This window comes from Paramisgurnus dabryanus, chromosome 11 (assembly GCF_030506205.2).
Source record: "Paramisgurnus dabryanus chromosome 11, PD_genome_1.1, whole genome shotgun sequence".
NCBI lineage: Eukaryota > Metazoa > Chordata > Actinopteri > Cypriniformes > Cobitidae > Paramisgurnus > Paramisgurnus dabryanus.
In genome coordinates this window covers 2177021-2192867 of record NC_133347.1, presented here as the reverse complement: position 1 = coordinate 2192867, position 15847 = coordinate 2177021, and the positions used below count along the sequence as shown (strand labels likewise).

Here is a 15847-nt window from a genome sequence, read left to right as displayed (position 1 = left end):
AAGGCATATGTATTTTTTAACTTATATTATTTAATATGTCAACTCTTTCTTGTAACAGTTTTGACAAAAACAAAAATACATTAAGGCACAAAGGAGATGTAAACATACTGCAGTAAAGACACAATATTGGACAAGCCATACACAGACTCCTGTACAAGAAGGCAATTTTTGAGTGTCAGTCTTCATTTAAAAACATGTTAAATGATAGCAGAAATGTTTTAGACATACTGTAGGGAGCTACTGAACAATTCACTGTGTGTGTTTTAGTCAGCCATCAGACCCTGTTTAATAAGATTCAGCTCATAACACTGGGTTTCATAGCGGTAGGTCATGCGAATCTGAGCCACGTTGGTTTTGCGGATGTCATTGCCCTCCGGACCGTCCTTCAGGTAGCTCTCACCAAGAAACTTTATCTTCTCCTATTTGTGTGATAAAAAGATTATTATTGCAGTGTGATTATTATTTAAAGTTATAGACATTGTCAGACACAAGTTAAACAAAGTTGCTGTGTAAATTCTGCACCGTAACTTGATGACTTTTATCTTCTGGGTTTGCAAAATGCTCCACTCATCTGCCATGGGTTGGAAAATAAGATAATATAGGGGCGGTTTCCCGGACAGAGATTAGACTAGTCCTAGACTAAAATAAATGTAAGAGCTGTCCAAACTGAAAACAACTTGCACTGACACATCTTATAACACATCAGTGCCCTTTGTTTTGCCTCAAAATGCACGCCAGTAATGTTTTTAGTAAGGCATGTTTGTTAAAACTAGTTATATTTCCTAATAAAAATAAGGCCTAGTCCTGGTTTAAGCTAATCCCTGTCCGGGAAACCACCCCATAGCCTTAAATCTAATTTATAGATCCAATGTCATGACTGTTCAGGATAAAACTGACATATCTGAGCTACATAACAGGGTGGCTTGATATTTGTTTGTATTCTTCAGTTCTTTAAACATCCAAGGATCTGTTTTAGGAACAATGATCAGACGCACCACCTTTAAATGTATTTTGGCGGTGTCCTGGAAAGGGCTTATCCTAGTCCCAGAATAAAATGCATTGAGCTGGCTTGTACTGACGTATCTTAACATATTTAAGTGCCATTGTATTGTCTCAAGATGCACACCAGAATTGTTTTTGTAAGGTATGTTGGTTAAAACTACTTAAATGTCCTAATACAATTAAGGCCTAGTCCTGGACTAATCTAAACCCTGTTCGGGAAACTACTCCATTGAATATAAATAACTTAAGCAGGACTCTCTAAATATACCTTGTCAATATTGTACAGTAAAAATGCCTGTCTATATCAGTAAATATATGCATGTCATAATCATCAGTCATTACAAGTTATTTTTAGTTGAGATAGCTCAATCGAGTGTTTTAGTCTAGGACTAGCCTGAAGCCTCGTCTGTTTATTATTTAATAAAACTGTGATGTTTTGTGATGTTTAAGTCGTGTGATATCACCTCAGCAGATAAGCCGCTCTGGAGAACACTGTTTCTGGCGATCTCACACATGTCACAGGTGCTGAGCTTGAAAACTTGAGCTGCAATAGCGTACTCCTCCATAAGAGGCTCCTATTGATGACAGCAGATCAATGCAATGATTATGAAACCAAACAAGGAAAGTATATAATATCATTCTATATAATATCTTTCTTTATAATTGAGATAATGGCAAGGAAGTGTGGACCTTAGTGTAGTGGAACTGCATGGGGTCATCGGTGGACAGAGACACCATCAGTCCTTTCTTATGAAACTCCAGCAGTGGATTCTTGTTATACTCCAAAAACAAACTGTTGTTGCTGAGTGGGGACATTGCAATGGGAACCTGGGCCAGATAATACAGATACTGTAGAACCGGACTCTGTGGAAAGATAGGCAATACATGGTCACTGAATTAAATCTCATTCTGTTATATACAGTTTCAGACATGGAAGAGTTAAATGGATCATTTTACAGGACTTTTATTCTGCCTTTTCTATTGTGGTTAAAGGCCTGGCGTAATGGTTGAGTTAAATGTTTGTCATGAAAGAGGACAAAGTTATTTAGGAATGATATAAAATGAGTAAATGATGAGATTTATTCTGGGTGAACTGTTCCTTTAAGTCACAGCATAAACAGACCAAACCTAATCATTTTGTTCTTTCTATAATGCTTATTCACGAAGGATGGGTTTGTGTCACTCTTTAAACAGAAATGAAATGTCATGTGATAGCATTACCACACACTATGTATATATGACCACATAATGACTGCACAACACTTCAATGACCAAACAAGGAAACGTCCAAAACCTCAAACTGAGAAACATCACGAAAACCTGAGGTTTTAAGATGTCAACACAGTCTTCTTTCTGTGTTTTTGTTTTTAAATAATGCTTTTATAAAATAGATTTTTTTTATCTTAGTATGTTTAGTTAAATAAAGATCAATAAAATAAATATTAGTGTCTCATTTGTTCATAAATGTTTCAACAATGTAGCAGTCTGTTATGTGCATTGTGTCTTTTTTGTTTCATCAAATTGTAAAAAAAAAATCCTTGCTGCCTTAATTTACAAGTCATTTTAACTAACTATTATTTATTCTGACTAGAGATGAGTTGCATTAACTTAAAAAAATGAAGTTGACATATTCCAACTATATTTTATAAGTTATAACAACTCATCTCTAGTCAGGATAAATAATAGTAAGTTGAAATGACTTGTAAATCTGAGTTGATTCACCAAATAAAATTGAGGCTGCAAATAATTGTTTACAGTGCAGTATGTTTTAGAAAGAGAAAAGGTGCGGGGCGGCAAGGTGAAGGATGCCCCCTATTGGTCAGGGTGAGTGGTGCATTGACCTTCTTGAGGTTGAGACCATGAGAGATGTTGTCAGCAGTCATGAAACAGGCCAGCAGATGGGTTATGGCTCCGGCTTCTCCACAATGAGGTCTGAACTGAAATGTGTTCATGCCTCTCTCCCTGAAGACAAAACACACATATAAGTTTCATAATGTCCATATTTATATTTCACTCTCTTTATTAAGATACAAATAGAAAATAATATGTACACACAAAGTCTGTATTTGTTGTGACCTCTTTTGAGAGTCCTGAAGTCATTTCATTTAGGTTTAAGAGATGTTGCAGGATCACACTAAATACACTTTAGCTTATACTTTTATTCAGAATTTTAAAACTGCATACAAATTTCCAGTTTTTTTTCTAGCTGTATTTCATAAAACGACTAAGAAATAATCATACATGGTCATTATGCCATTGCAAAACAACAACTGTAAGACATTGGCACAATAGGTCATCAGTAAACCTACTGTACATCTTAATGCAACTGTTATAATAACCTATGCATTGTTTAAATGTGCCTTTATCTTTGAAATGATTGAAAAATACTTACTTGCGAAGCTGGTTGAGCCGGGTGATGTTTGCATACATGTAGTAAATCCAATAAGAGTATGATGGATTTCTCGGCATGTCCCACTGCTCAGGCTTAGGGCTCTTCGTGGAGAACATATGACCGCTGTGTTTGGACTCATCATCGACGCTGTCAAAGCCTGTGATCTTCAGCGACACACAACACAAGAATGAATGAGCTAACAACACGCCCACTAGCTCTTTAATTCTGCAGTACGCACACCTAACCCTAACCTACACACATACTGATGAAATGTATAAATTGTAATGCACTGAAAGTTGATTTAAATAAAAGTAATGCACTAAAAGTTGATTTTCTTTCACTCACATGCTTTAAGAAGATGCTGAGCTCCGGGTAGGACTGTGGATCAAGGGTGGCCTGGAAAACTGGAAGGAAGATGTTTTCCAACATCTTTCCAAAATGTGGCACAAACTTCTTCCCTCTGAAAATGTCACTAACAGGAAAATAACAAATATATACTGTTGTTATAATTCAAGCATGGTGTTAACAACGCAGAAGGTTGTGAGTTTGAGCACTTGTTGATAAACTGTACAACTTCTAATGCACTCGAAGTCGTTTTTGGATAAAAAAGCGTCTGCCAAATGCATAAATGTATAAAGTTATAGTGTTTAAAGATTGTTGCTTAAGACTTTATAATGTTAAGGGTAAAAGCCGTGTTATACTGAGCAGTCTGCATGTAGCTAAACGGGTATACATACTAGATTCTGGGAACTTGGATCATCCACTTGAATTGAGGTGAAAGGACTCTGTGTTTGTTAAACCAGTTGGCAAGTTTAGTCCACTCATTAGGGTTACAGCCATAGATGGACAGTCTGGGTTCTGCGTACTGATATCTGGCATCTTCAAGATCACTCGCCACTTCCTACGACATTACAGACAGTCAAAAGGTTTGACTGATTTCTCATTAATGGAAATGTAGCATGATACATGAACACACACAACTTTATAAAAAGTTCTAGTATAGACGGTTTTATTGGTTGTCGCAGTTACGCACCTGGCCTGAAGTTAAAGGGGACATTTCACAAGACTTTTTAAGACGTAAAATAAATCTTTGGTGTCCCCAGAGTGCGTATTTGAAGATTTAGCTCAAAATACCCCACAGATCATTTATCAGATGATGTTAAAATTCACACTTTGTATGTGTGAGCAAAAATGTGTCATTTTTGGGTGTGTCCATTAAAATGCTAATGAGCTGATCTCTGCACTAAATGTCAGTGCTGTGGTTGGATAGTGCAGATAAAGGGGTGGTATTTTCCTCTTCTGACATTACAAGGGGAGCCAAATTTCAATGAGCTATTTTTTCACATGCTTGCAGAGAATGGTTTACCAAAACTAGCAAGTTTTATCAGTAAAGTTTTTAGCCAAAGTATTTAACTGTACTGATATCTCACATATGAATATTTGGTGGTTTAAATATCCATGGAAAGTCTTTTTTAAATATTTTTTTTAAATAAGTGCCAAAGTAATTGTTAAGTAAGTGTGAAATGTCACAAAAAATCTCACGTCCATAATGTTGTTTTCCTCATAAATGTGCATACAAATTTTTTTATAAAATAAATATTAAATGTTTTTTGAAGATCTGTTCTGTTTCCCTCAAGAAAACTTGCAAATAATAGACTGATATTTTTGATCTGGATAATTTTTTGTCTGGATCATGGGTTTAGGAAAATATAAACAGATGGTTCAATGTATAGGTAATAAATACATTTTCTGAGAAATTATATTTCAAGTATTGACTGCAAATGTCAAATCCTTACTCTGGAATTGCTGGTACCTTAATTATGGTTGCAAAGTATTCTCCAGATATGTGGTTCTCAGTTTTAAGGTAAAGATCACGCAACTCGCTGGCTCCCACAGGATTATACTTGGCATTGAATTTATCAAAGCGCTGGAAGGTTTGACGACCCTGCATGAAGAAGAATAAACACTGTAAGCACATCTGCCACATGCATAAATGTAAATATGTGTATTATTTGTACTTGTGAATAGTTTGTGTGATACCTACAGCATGCACATCCAGGGAATCTACAGTCAGGTCATATGGATGCAGGTTAAGAGATTCAAAAAGTTCCTTCATAGTCATTTCTTTGCCCTTCAAAACTTGCACCACCCGATCTGCATCCACGCGATAGGACTTCTTGATGAATCTCAGAAGATGCTTCTGGTTCATGCAGGCGGCAGCGTGAATGTGAGTATCGACCTATAGCAGGGACAAAACAACATTAACTTCAAAGTTAAATCACTTCCAAAAATAGGAGGAATCTGCTGAAATTTGGTCATTATAAGCCTGCAGGAGACTTTAGACTTTGGCTATACATGACACTCTCAAATCTAAATGTGTGATCGATTGTAAGATTTTAGGTTTACCTTCCTACAGTTGTAAAAGTCCCTGTGGGGATTGTTCTTCAGTTCCTTCATTTCTTCCATCTCGTTCAACATCTCGTGCACGTTGAACTTTGACATGAGGAACTTCAGACGGCGATGCGTGTATGTCTTTCTAAGAGGCACAGCATAAACAGAAGTAAAAATGTTTAGTTGCAATTTGTGCGTATTTTCTATGAGGTGACTAAATCGTGATCATTTGTACAACCATGTTTGATATTTTGTAAGATTTGCTTTTGCCCCTGTGACATTGGGGTTAGTGGTGGGGTTTCATTGTTGTTGTTTTTTAATAACCATAAGTTGTTATTTCATAAGTTCTTTGTTTCATACGCATTTGCCAACCCATAAAATACGTACAAATTGCCAAGAACAGGCTGATTAAACATCGTATGCATTTTAGTCTTTTATTATGCATAACCCTTGGACATTTTCTAAACTGGTAATTGAATCAGATTCGAGAACTCTAACCTTTCAAAATAATGAAATAATAAATAAATGAAATGAACAGTGTTACTGTAGCTCAACTGGTTGAGACTCGAGTTAGCAGTGCTAAAGGTCATGGGTTCGATTACCAGGAAATACACACACTGATACAATGTACGTAAGTAAGTCGTTTCGGATAAAAGCATCTGCCACATGCATAAATGTAAATGGATCCCGAGTGACATCACAGAACTACAGCTGATGCATCCAAATGAAGGACTCACGTTGGACCCTGAGCAATCAAGGCGATAAGGAAGTTCATATCGTCGATAAAAGTCACGAGGTCTGGACCGGGGTGATTCAAAGGCTGGTGTTTATCAGCAGACGCCGCGTCTTTATAGACGTGAATAACACCATCCTTCATACGAGCAACGTAGCCGATGTTTCCAGGAAGATTTTTAGTGTCAAAAGGATCCTCGTCAGCCTTGGGAGGAGAAGTAAAGACTGAAAGAGAAATAAATACTGTCATGTTCACACTGTTCAGTTCATTCAACATCACAAAAGTGTTGGTAATCACCTGGAAGCACCTGATCTTCAGGCTTCCATTCTTCTCCTTCAATCTTGCGTAAAAACTGAGATGGAGTGATGGGGAATCTCTGGAAGGCCATTTTCATGTATTTCTCTCTGATGGTCAGTGCACGATACAAACCCTTACAAGCCAACTCAAAGTCATCCATGGTCACCTGTAATACACCATTAAAAACTCTATAAAAACTATCCTGTCCAGATATACAGTATTGTGCATTAGGCCAATGCAAAGCTTTAACAGCACATATGGGTATTTCCCAGAATTCGGGCCTATGCATGTCCCCAGGGTATAATTCTATTAAAAACTAAACAAATCTAATCAATTTGAGCCCCATTAATTAGTGTAAACGAAAACAAGCCTAGACTTTTTCATGGCTGCTCTTACGAATAATTTTATCACATTTTATTGGTGTTTTGGTGTTGTCCTTCAACAGAGTTTTCACATGTCGTCCAATATTTCAAACATTATTTATCACAAATTAATAAGAAAAATATATGCATATGAATTAAATGTTACTTGAACTAATAAACTACTTGCACAGATTAAGCATATATATGCATTTTGTACTTTATTTTCCTTAATTTCTACCTGTCCCATGGTTTAGCTGTCATTACCAACACGCTCTGCATAAAGGGACTTTCCCACTATTTTTTCATCATAAGTTTATTTGGTAGCAACGGTAACCTAATGACATAGCGGAGCACATGGATTTCAAGCTGCAAGACTGATGCCTTGATGTCCAGAAAAGTAAGTAAATCTAATCTTTATTCTTTGTGTTGGGCATGTACACTTATTATCATTACCATATGTGTTGTATTTCTGTATTTTTTAACATTTTTGAAATATTTTTATCACTTTCATAGTTAAAATGGTGTACATTACATGTAGAAAGCTAGCTAGACTTGCTTAGTTATCATCTTAACTAGTAGTTTTTTGACAAAATGTCATTACCAGCACAGTCATTACCAGCACAAAACATAATTTTGCCAATAAATTATGTATAAATAACAAATGCATCCTACAATTATAGATTTCTGACATTGTTGGACAGTCTAAATGATCACTTTATTTAAAAGTTTTGATATGGCATTCACTTAAAATAAGATTATATTCCAAGCCATGGTAGATTGATGAATCAGAAATTTAGATACGTAAATGACTATAATTCATCTTGCAAGTAAAAATCTCATTAAGTTCAAGATCAATTAGATTCCATGTGAAACCAAAAAATGTTTTAAAAGCACTGATTTATCATTTAAGTTTTATTTATTTACATATATGATGCTATGATGGTAAAGACAAATTTACTTGACATAGTTAGGAAAATGGCAAAAAAATCATAAATTCCCTTATCTTATGGTCTCAACCAAGCTCATAACTCCGCTCCTGACTTAAGGACTGATCATTTCATGTATACCATTAGTCAATTTTGGAATTTTAATTTTCAAAATTGCAGCAACCCAAATTGGCCCTTAATCTGAGAAATACTGTACACAAAATAAAAATGCCTTTGTTGGCACTAAACACACCTCTGAACTCTTTTGAGGAGACTGAAGTATTAAAGTCATTCGATTAGATTCAGAAATTAGGATTTCATTTTAGTTCGGTTTAATTGGATAGTTTTTCCCAAAAATAAAAATATTCATTTACTCACTCTTAAGTTTTTACAAACCTGGAAACATTTATTTGTTGTGATAAACAGAAAGGAAGATATTTTTTTGAGGAATATTTCATGAGCCCCATTCACTTCTATAGTAGGAAAAAAAGAATACTATGGAAGTGAATATGCCTCATGAACGGTGTTCATCACAACAAAGACATTTATACAGGTTTGTAACAACATAATGTTGATAAGAGAATTTTCATTTTTGGGTGAACTATCCCTTTAAGAGATTGCTCAAGTGTACGAGAAGAGCTCAAACTAAATACTTCACACTTTAGCTTATCATTTTATTCAGATTTTTTATACCACATAGGAATTTCCTGTATTTTCTGGTTTATTGTATTTTAATAAGGAGACTGAGGAAATAATGATATATGGTTCATGTACCATCGCAAAAACAACAAAAGGTGGCATGATGACTAAAACTACATTTATGCAGCTGGCATCACATTTTTATCCAAAGCAACTTATTAAATGATATTCGTTTGATCAGTATGCATGTTCCCTTTGGATCCAACACATTTCTGGATCATATGGCGCTGACATCTACAGTATATAAACCCCATCGTATGGATTTGTTGAGGTCTTGCCAGGAAAGATGAATGGAATGAGCACAGGCAAGACAAATTCTCTACCTCTCCTATATTCCCTCTTTAAATATCAGATATAGATTTCAGGAAACCAAATCCAGGGCTGGTCTCCACCGGCCGGCTAAGATGGAGATCCTTCTGGCTGATCTATTTCTGTGGCTCATCTACATGCAAAGGCCATGGTTAAGGCAGGGCAACGCGATACATGCAAATGTGAACATTGTATAACAGTTGCATAGCAGATTTAGTGAACATTGGAGAGGTAGAAATGTTTTCATTAATCACTGTATACATATTGGCGAGGTTGTAATTGCCATCTCTCAGTCTAGAAATGACCTAACCCCTGTATGTCAGTATGGGCATTCCTAGAAGTGAAATATTGGAGCGTACCCCAGCAGCGTAGTCTCCGGTGATGGACACTCTCTGGAAGTGAGGCACTTCTAAATAGGTTGGCTTGTCATCTAACAGGGGCTGAGCGCGACTCATAAGCTTCATACTGTGAAGGAAATAAATAGAGATCTGGTTATAAGATTATACTGTACTTATCTACTTTATTTCTTCTAGTTTGAACTCTATTCCTACCTGTAAACATAGCTTTGTAGAGTATGCTTATTACATGGCTCCTTAGACAACATGTTTATCACAAATAAATATGATAATGCATACTAAAACAAGTGAAAGAAGTCAATAAATGGGACACAACTCATGCACTAAAAAGCATGCAGTCTGAAAAGTGATGCAATACATATTCCAAATTCCAATTTTGCATGCATATGATACACCAGTCCTTCCTGTTGACTTCATCTTTTCATTTCATTTTATGTATTAGTTTATCTTTTTTCAGTTTTTTTATCATTGACACTTGACAACTTTTTGCAACATAAAATAACATCCTAACCCAAACCCCAATTCTAACACATAGAAATAAACACAGAGAAACCTTTATATTAAATGACATCCCAGAGCAAATCCAAAATCTAACTCCAAACTTATGCGAGAATGGTTCAAGATACAGAAAAATAATGAGAAACCAATACATAAAACGAAATGAAAAGATTTGCAAAAAATAACTGGCGTAATATATGCACACAAAACTTTGTATTTTGTGAGAATGGGTTGGTTTCCTACATACAATCCTTCAACTTAATGTAAATAACATGAAGTGAAAATTTCATCATAGACTGCAAAGTCATGAACAAAGATTGAAAACAAACTTTAATGCTCATAATCTCAAAATTAGACAGGGTCACATATTGTATTTGTAAACTGACCGCTTCTCTATGTCATCATGATGGGCCACATGATCAGCCAGCTCCTGGTTTAGGATTGGACAGTCATCAGCCACACCAAACAGAGAGATCTCCTCACGGACATCTTCATCTTTGGTCTCCGAAGCGAAGACCCGCTCAGCGATCGCTCGCATATGATCATCAGTCTCTGAACACATGCACAAATTCAATTAAGGGCAAATCAATCATTAAAGCACCAAAGGTTTATATGAAATCAACACTGCAGTCCATAAAATCCAAAACATGAGACCACGTGTTCTTGATCTGAACATCATCATCTAAGCATAAAATTTAAACAGAAAGGTGAAGAAGCAAGTGAACTTGTGATTACATAATAAACAGCTCAATGTTTTAATCTTACTACACTCTTAAAAATAAAGGTGCTTCACGATGACAGAGGATCCATTTTTGGCTGAATGGTTCCATAAAGAAGCTTTTTTGTTGATTATAAAAATGTTTAAAACAAAAGTTTCTTCTATTCTTTGACTAAGTGGTTCTTTAAGGGAACCAAAAATGGTTCTTCTATGGCATTGCACCTTTATTTTAAAGACCATGCCTTTGGCACTATTTCAGAATGACTCGGCTACTGAATTGCTTAAACGCCAGCAGTGATCTGTCATTAAGAAATGAGCCAAACTAATACAACATAAGCCAAGACACACATTACCGACCGCCAGTATAACCCAAATTATAAATGCTGATGACTAAATAAACATATAACCCTCTGCACAAGGTCTACTGTACCTAAAAGACCTCCATTAAACACTCACCAATTTAAGGCCGGACACAGAACAACATACACTCTTAAAAATAAAGGTACAGGAACCATTGAGTGAAAATTCACAAAAGTTTTTTTTGCAGTGGAAAAAGGCTCTTTGCAATATAAAAATGTAAGAAAGAAACGGTTCTTTAGGCACCTTTGACTGAACGACTCTTTGAGGAACCAAAAGTGGTTCTTCTAGGTTATTGCAGTAAGGAACCTTTTAAGCACCTTTATTTTAAAGAGTGTAATTCAGGCATGTGTTTGCTTAGATTTTAATATTGCAACTAAACAAACAAATGATCTAATGTATGTAGATGGAGACACACTGAAGCATATGTAACATGTCCATCTCTTTTTTTTACTTACTCGCTTTATTCAATTCCAAAGAGATTGAGAAGGAAGATCCAAAACATTGAAAGGGAAAGAAAGTCAAATGTTAAACTGAGTTAGTAAGAAACACACTGACTAGAGCTGTCATCATATTAACATCTGAGGAATCATGCAGACCAACAGATCAGAATATCAATTTTACAATAAACATAATGTGTATGGTGTTATATGTGACCCTGTTCATGAAAACCCATCTGAAGGTTTTTTTGTGTGCAATTTACTGTTTTCTGTTAACCATGATATCTTTAATATTGACTGAGTAAGATCATTTCAGAGATTGAAATAAATAAGATTAAACTATGATGCTCCAAATCTAGTCATTAGATTATGACACTTTAGTCTGGATTTCTTAGACAGGATCACATCTTTGTGCTCAGATATTGATCTGTAGGGAGCGAGTCAAAATAATTTGAGTTAATCAGTGATAACCATGATACATAGAAAGGATGACAATTTTGTGAGACATTTGTAGGATATTGCTTGAATGTATTTTTATAATATAGATGTACAGAAAACAAAATCAAGTCAAAAATCAACATGTTGTGACATTTTCACAAAATTCTGACATCGTAAGAACACGATCAAGGCTTGACATGTCAAAAACACAATAAAGTTTCAGATGTCTTGTGTAGTTCACATTCATGTGTTCTTCATACAGACAGTCACACTTTTATTTGTTTGTGTTCACTTTCCACAAAGATCCAGTAAAGAATAATGTGGCCAAAAGCTGCTTTATGTCCATTTAGTTATGGATAATGAGCACAAAAACAAATAAAAAACGTTATTGTTCCCCAAACTTCTGTATCCATCTGGACTTGCCAGCGATGAGTTCATGCTCGCAAACAATTATCGGCCTATAAGATTCCTCCCAATACTTACGCTTCTCCTCTGAAGGGTAATACCATGTACCCATCAGACATGGCACAGGTTTCATATAGAAAGGGGTGAAACAAAACGTTAGCAACCAATGCTTTGCTGTATTTCTAAAACTTTAGCCATTGTAACACATGATTTAAATCACAAGATCAATGATTCATCTTCTCATGTTATGAAATCTATTAAATGCGCCAACTGAAACAAATATGAAGGTCAAGAATTCCATAAATTGACTTAATGCTGTGTATTGCAACACTTGCTTTAAAGACTTCAACATAATGCATAAGACACAAAGACCACTTGTATGATGGCTCTCCATCCATTTCTAAAGCTCTAAAGATTCAAGAACAACATTATTTCTTCTTTTGTGTTCCTCTGAAAGAAAATAATTTCTTAAATGAAACCGAAGTTGAGTCCATCACATGGATGTTAAACACTTAGTCACGTGTTTTGCCTGATACATTACTTGGCCTTTTCTGCTTCTATTCCGGACTCCGACAAAAACCTGGACTGATATCCAATCGCCATCTATGAATTAAACCGGATTACTCTGGGTGTGGAAAACAGCATCATTCGGTCGAGGTCTGGTATAAATCAAATGTAGATCTTGCTCAAGAAATTGGTTGGAATGCACGGACATGCTTGGGTTTCAGAGCTTAGTTGCAGACATTTATGATGCAGAAATAAACTTTAGGTGAGTTATGGGTTGTCAGGCAACATCGTGACACTCGAGCCTGTTTGAGTCTGCTGACTACAGAGTTCATCGGTTACATTTTCAAGCCCTCATCCATACATCATCACTTTCAAGGGTTTGCTTGGAGTCACAACGAAACGTTTTTCCAAACAACAAGAGTGAACATCAGGATTAAAGAGGGCTGTGAAGAAAAATGCTTGGGAATGTTTCTTAATGTATGGAAAGATGAGAACTTTTGCATGCATATGCGCAAGAATATAGACAGTGTGCAGCAGGGATGATGTATTTTTTTTATATAAAAGCCAAAAAAGATTTGGCATTTTAGCCGTTCTGGTTCCATCAATGCTTTTTATGAATGGTGTTTTCCTTAAATAAGATCTTCTTGAGTTCACACAAGCCCAAGATAGTTTAATGTTTTATTCTACGACATAAACACAGCAGTAATCCCCCCACTTGGGACTTTTTAAAGCTTTTGTGTGTCTTTTAATGGGCGATTGCTAATATGTTGCTACATGGGATGGGACTACAGACATTGTCAGGGTTTTTAAACATCATCATGCACAAATTTTTACATGTGTTTAATAAAGTTTGAAAGAGCTGTAAGTTAATAGCCGCTTGTAGCCTAAGGTTAGCGTTTCATTTCTTGTAAACGCATTTAGTCGTCAAAATTCATAAAAGTTGTGTTGATCTGTGAATATTATGTTGTTGGACAAAACGTGTGCCTTAAACTTTTGTTAGACAAAAAGTTTATTATTTGTGATAATCCAAGTGTCTATGGGAAAAATGAATGGGCTTTTTGGCAAGGGAACCATTTTTCCGCTCACTTCCATGTTGGCCTACAAAAATACATAATCCCTGCGATACTCTGGCTGTGTCCGAAATCTCTAAAATGCCTTCGGAGGCAGCATTCAAAGGCATCAAGTCAAGTCCGAATCCAATGTTTGGTTTACTTCCTGCCTCCTGATATACCTTCATCGTATTGTCCCAAAATTCAACGAGCGGGGCGGGCATAGGCGTGGAATGCGATTGGTCAAACTGAATTTCATTACGCTGCCAATGAAGGCTTTCCAAATGCGTTTCCCAGAGCTGCCTTCATGCCGCCGAAGTCTCAATGCCTGAGGCAGCGAGACAAGAAGTCAACTGTCTAAGCTTTCGGACACAGCCTCGATTTAGGTTTCTTTGTCATTATAGTAACATACAACGAAATTAGGAAAATGATATATAAGCCGTATTATCAACCCAGTAAGCAATAGCTACATTTTACCGTCTATGTTAATTGTAAATCCGATATTACCCGGCTATGAGTAACTCACTTCTAACCAAAATAAACTTAAATTTGACTACATGTCGTTTTTGCCAAAATATCTTTTGAGATGTTTGTCATTCCATCATGTAAGCAAAGTCAACAGTGATTACAAGCGGTTTCATTTATTTTTAGGCTATGGTGACGTCTCTTTAATTTTCACTGACAGCCCAAATTTTGCCTGATTTAAGACATCTGGGTTCTCATTTATAAAACTATGTGTAGGATCCTTACTAAAAATGGCATATGCCAAAAAATATTAAGACTTATAAAACAAAGCAATGTTCCCTTTATAAGTCACAGATCACCTGCAAGTGTGCGTACATAAATCATCCTCAGATCCCACCGCTCAAGCCCATTTTCCCATCTAGTTTATTATTTATAGATCACAACCTTTGCGTGGGAACTGGTGTACGCACGTTTCCAGCCCCGTTTTGTGCGTACGCACGCTTTATAAATGAGAACCCAGGGCTGTGTTTGTACGGCTATTAAACCTCTTTTAAAAGCAAAATTGCTTACTAGGATGTCTTTTTGACGTCATTTTAGGATTGCATGATGACATCACAAATTAAAAAAAATCATTACATACAGTATGTAGCCTGGGATGTGTTCTCGTCTCTAAATAGTGAGAAGCAGAACTTCATAGGTGTTAATGAGACCGTATCACATTCTGTTATACTGTTACCATTCACTAAAATGTCAACATTTTGGCACAATTTAAGAATTCAACACCTGCCATCTCTCTAAGTCCCTTAAATATCCACACAGATCTTTATTCAGTGAACAAATAATAACGGTTATAATAATAATAATAATAACCATAAACACTACATTGTGCATTTTGTACAAGTTAGATGTGATACAGCCCAAAACCTGGTGAAATCTCAATGCAATCTTTAATTGCAATCCTACACCCAAAACTATTTTGAGAGATGTGTGTCATAGCTGTATCTAATCCCTTTGGACAGGTGATTGGTTAATTAGTAGTAATGAGAATACTGACACTCCCATTCCTAGATGCCTAGATCCTAAGTGCCGCCGTGGCATCAAAAACTCTTCTTGTAGTTTTCTTAACTTTATGAACAAATACAAACATTCTGCACACATTATAAATCCATTACATGCATTTTCTGCTAAAACAAACCACCATGACATTAAAACACTCACCAGGTACGTCGACTTTGGGCATGTTGGCTATTTTTTTACCCTATAGCTCTTCCAGCTGAATGCTCGCCGGTCCGACACCGTTCCTCTTTAGTGGGAAGTGTACCGCTTGCCACAGCACCAGTGCAAGATTAAGAATCCAGTGTAACCAGAGCCACGTACCCATGGGATGGACACCAAGGTTGTGTATGCTCAACTCTATTTTAAGTTTTAAAAGACAGACAGGTTCAAGTGACAAGTACACAGATGAGAAACAAGAGTGAAGGAGATTATATAGCCACAGATACA

General features: G+C 36.1%; 1 protein-coding gene across 1 annotated transcript; it reads right to left on the bottom strand.

The window, feature by feature from the left end:
• Positions 1-10: 10 nt before the first annotated feature.
• Positions 11-15710, bottom strand: ampd1 (adenosine monophosphate deaminase 1 (isoform M)). Its single transcript, XM_065270377.2, has 15 exons — positions 15563-15710; positions 10352-10517; positions 9471-9576; positions 6816-6981; positions 6523-6742; positions 5801-5930; positions 5439-5633; positions 5208-5339; positions 4132-4295; positions 3740-3866; positions 3395-3558; positions 2844-2964; positions 1693-1866; positions 1467-1577; positions 11-419 (listed from the first exon to the last, which is right to left on the bottom strand). Exons 1-15 carry the CDS (start codon positions 15582-15584, stop codon positions 264-266), a joined length of 2154 nt encoding a protein of 717 aa, XP_065126449.2. The 5' UTR covers positions 15585-15710; the 3' UTR covers positions 11-263.
• Between the last annotated feature and the right edge of the window lie 137 nt (positions 15711-15847).

What these genes read in the sequence shown, in the direction of transcription:
- ampd1 (XM_065270377.2), bottom strand. Translation starts at nt 15,584, where the DNA reads ATGCCCAAAGTCGACGTACCTG. An exon ending in ATCCAAGTTCCCAGAATCTA is followed by an intron (nt 3,867 to 4,131) that starts GTATGTATACCC and finishes TTTTCCTGTTAG; the next exon opens with TGACATTTTCAGAGGGAAGA. An exon ending in TGCAGTTCCACTACACTAAG is followed by an intron (nt 1,578 to 1,692) that starts GTCCACACTTCC and finishes TGTCATCAATAG; the next exon opens with GAGCCTCTTATGGAGGAGTA.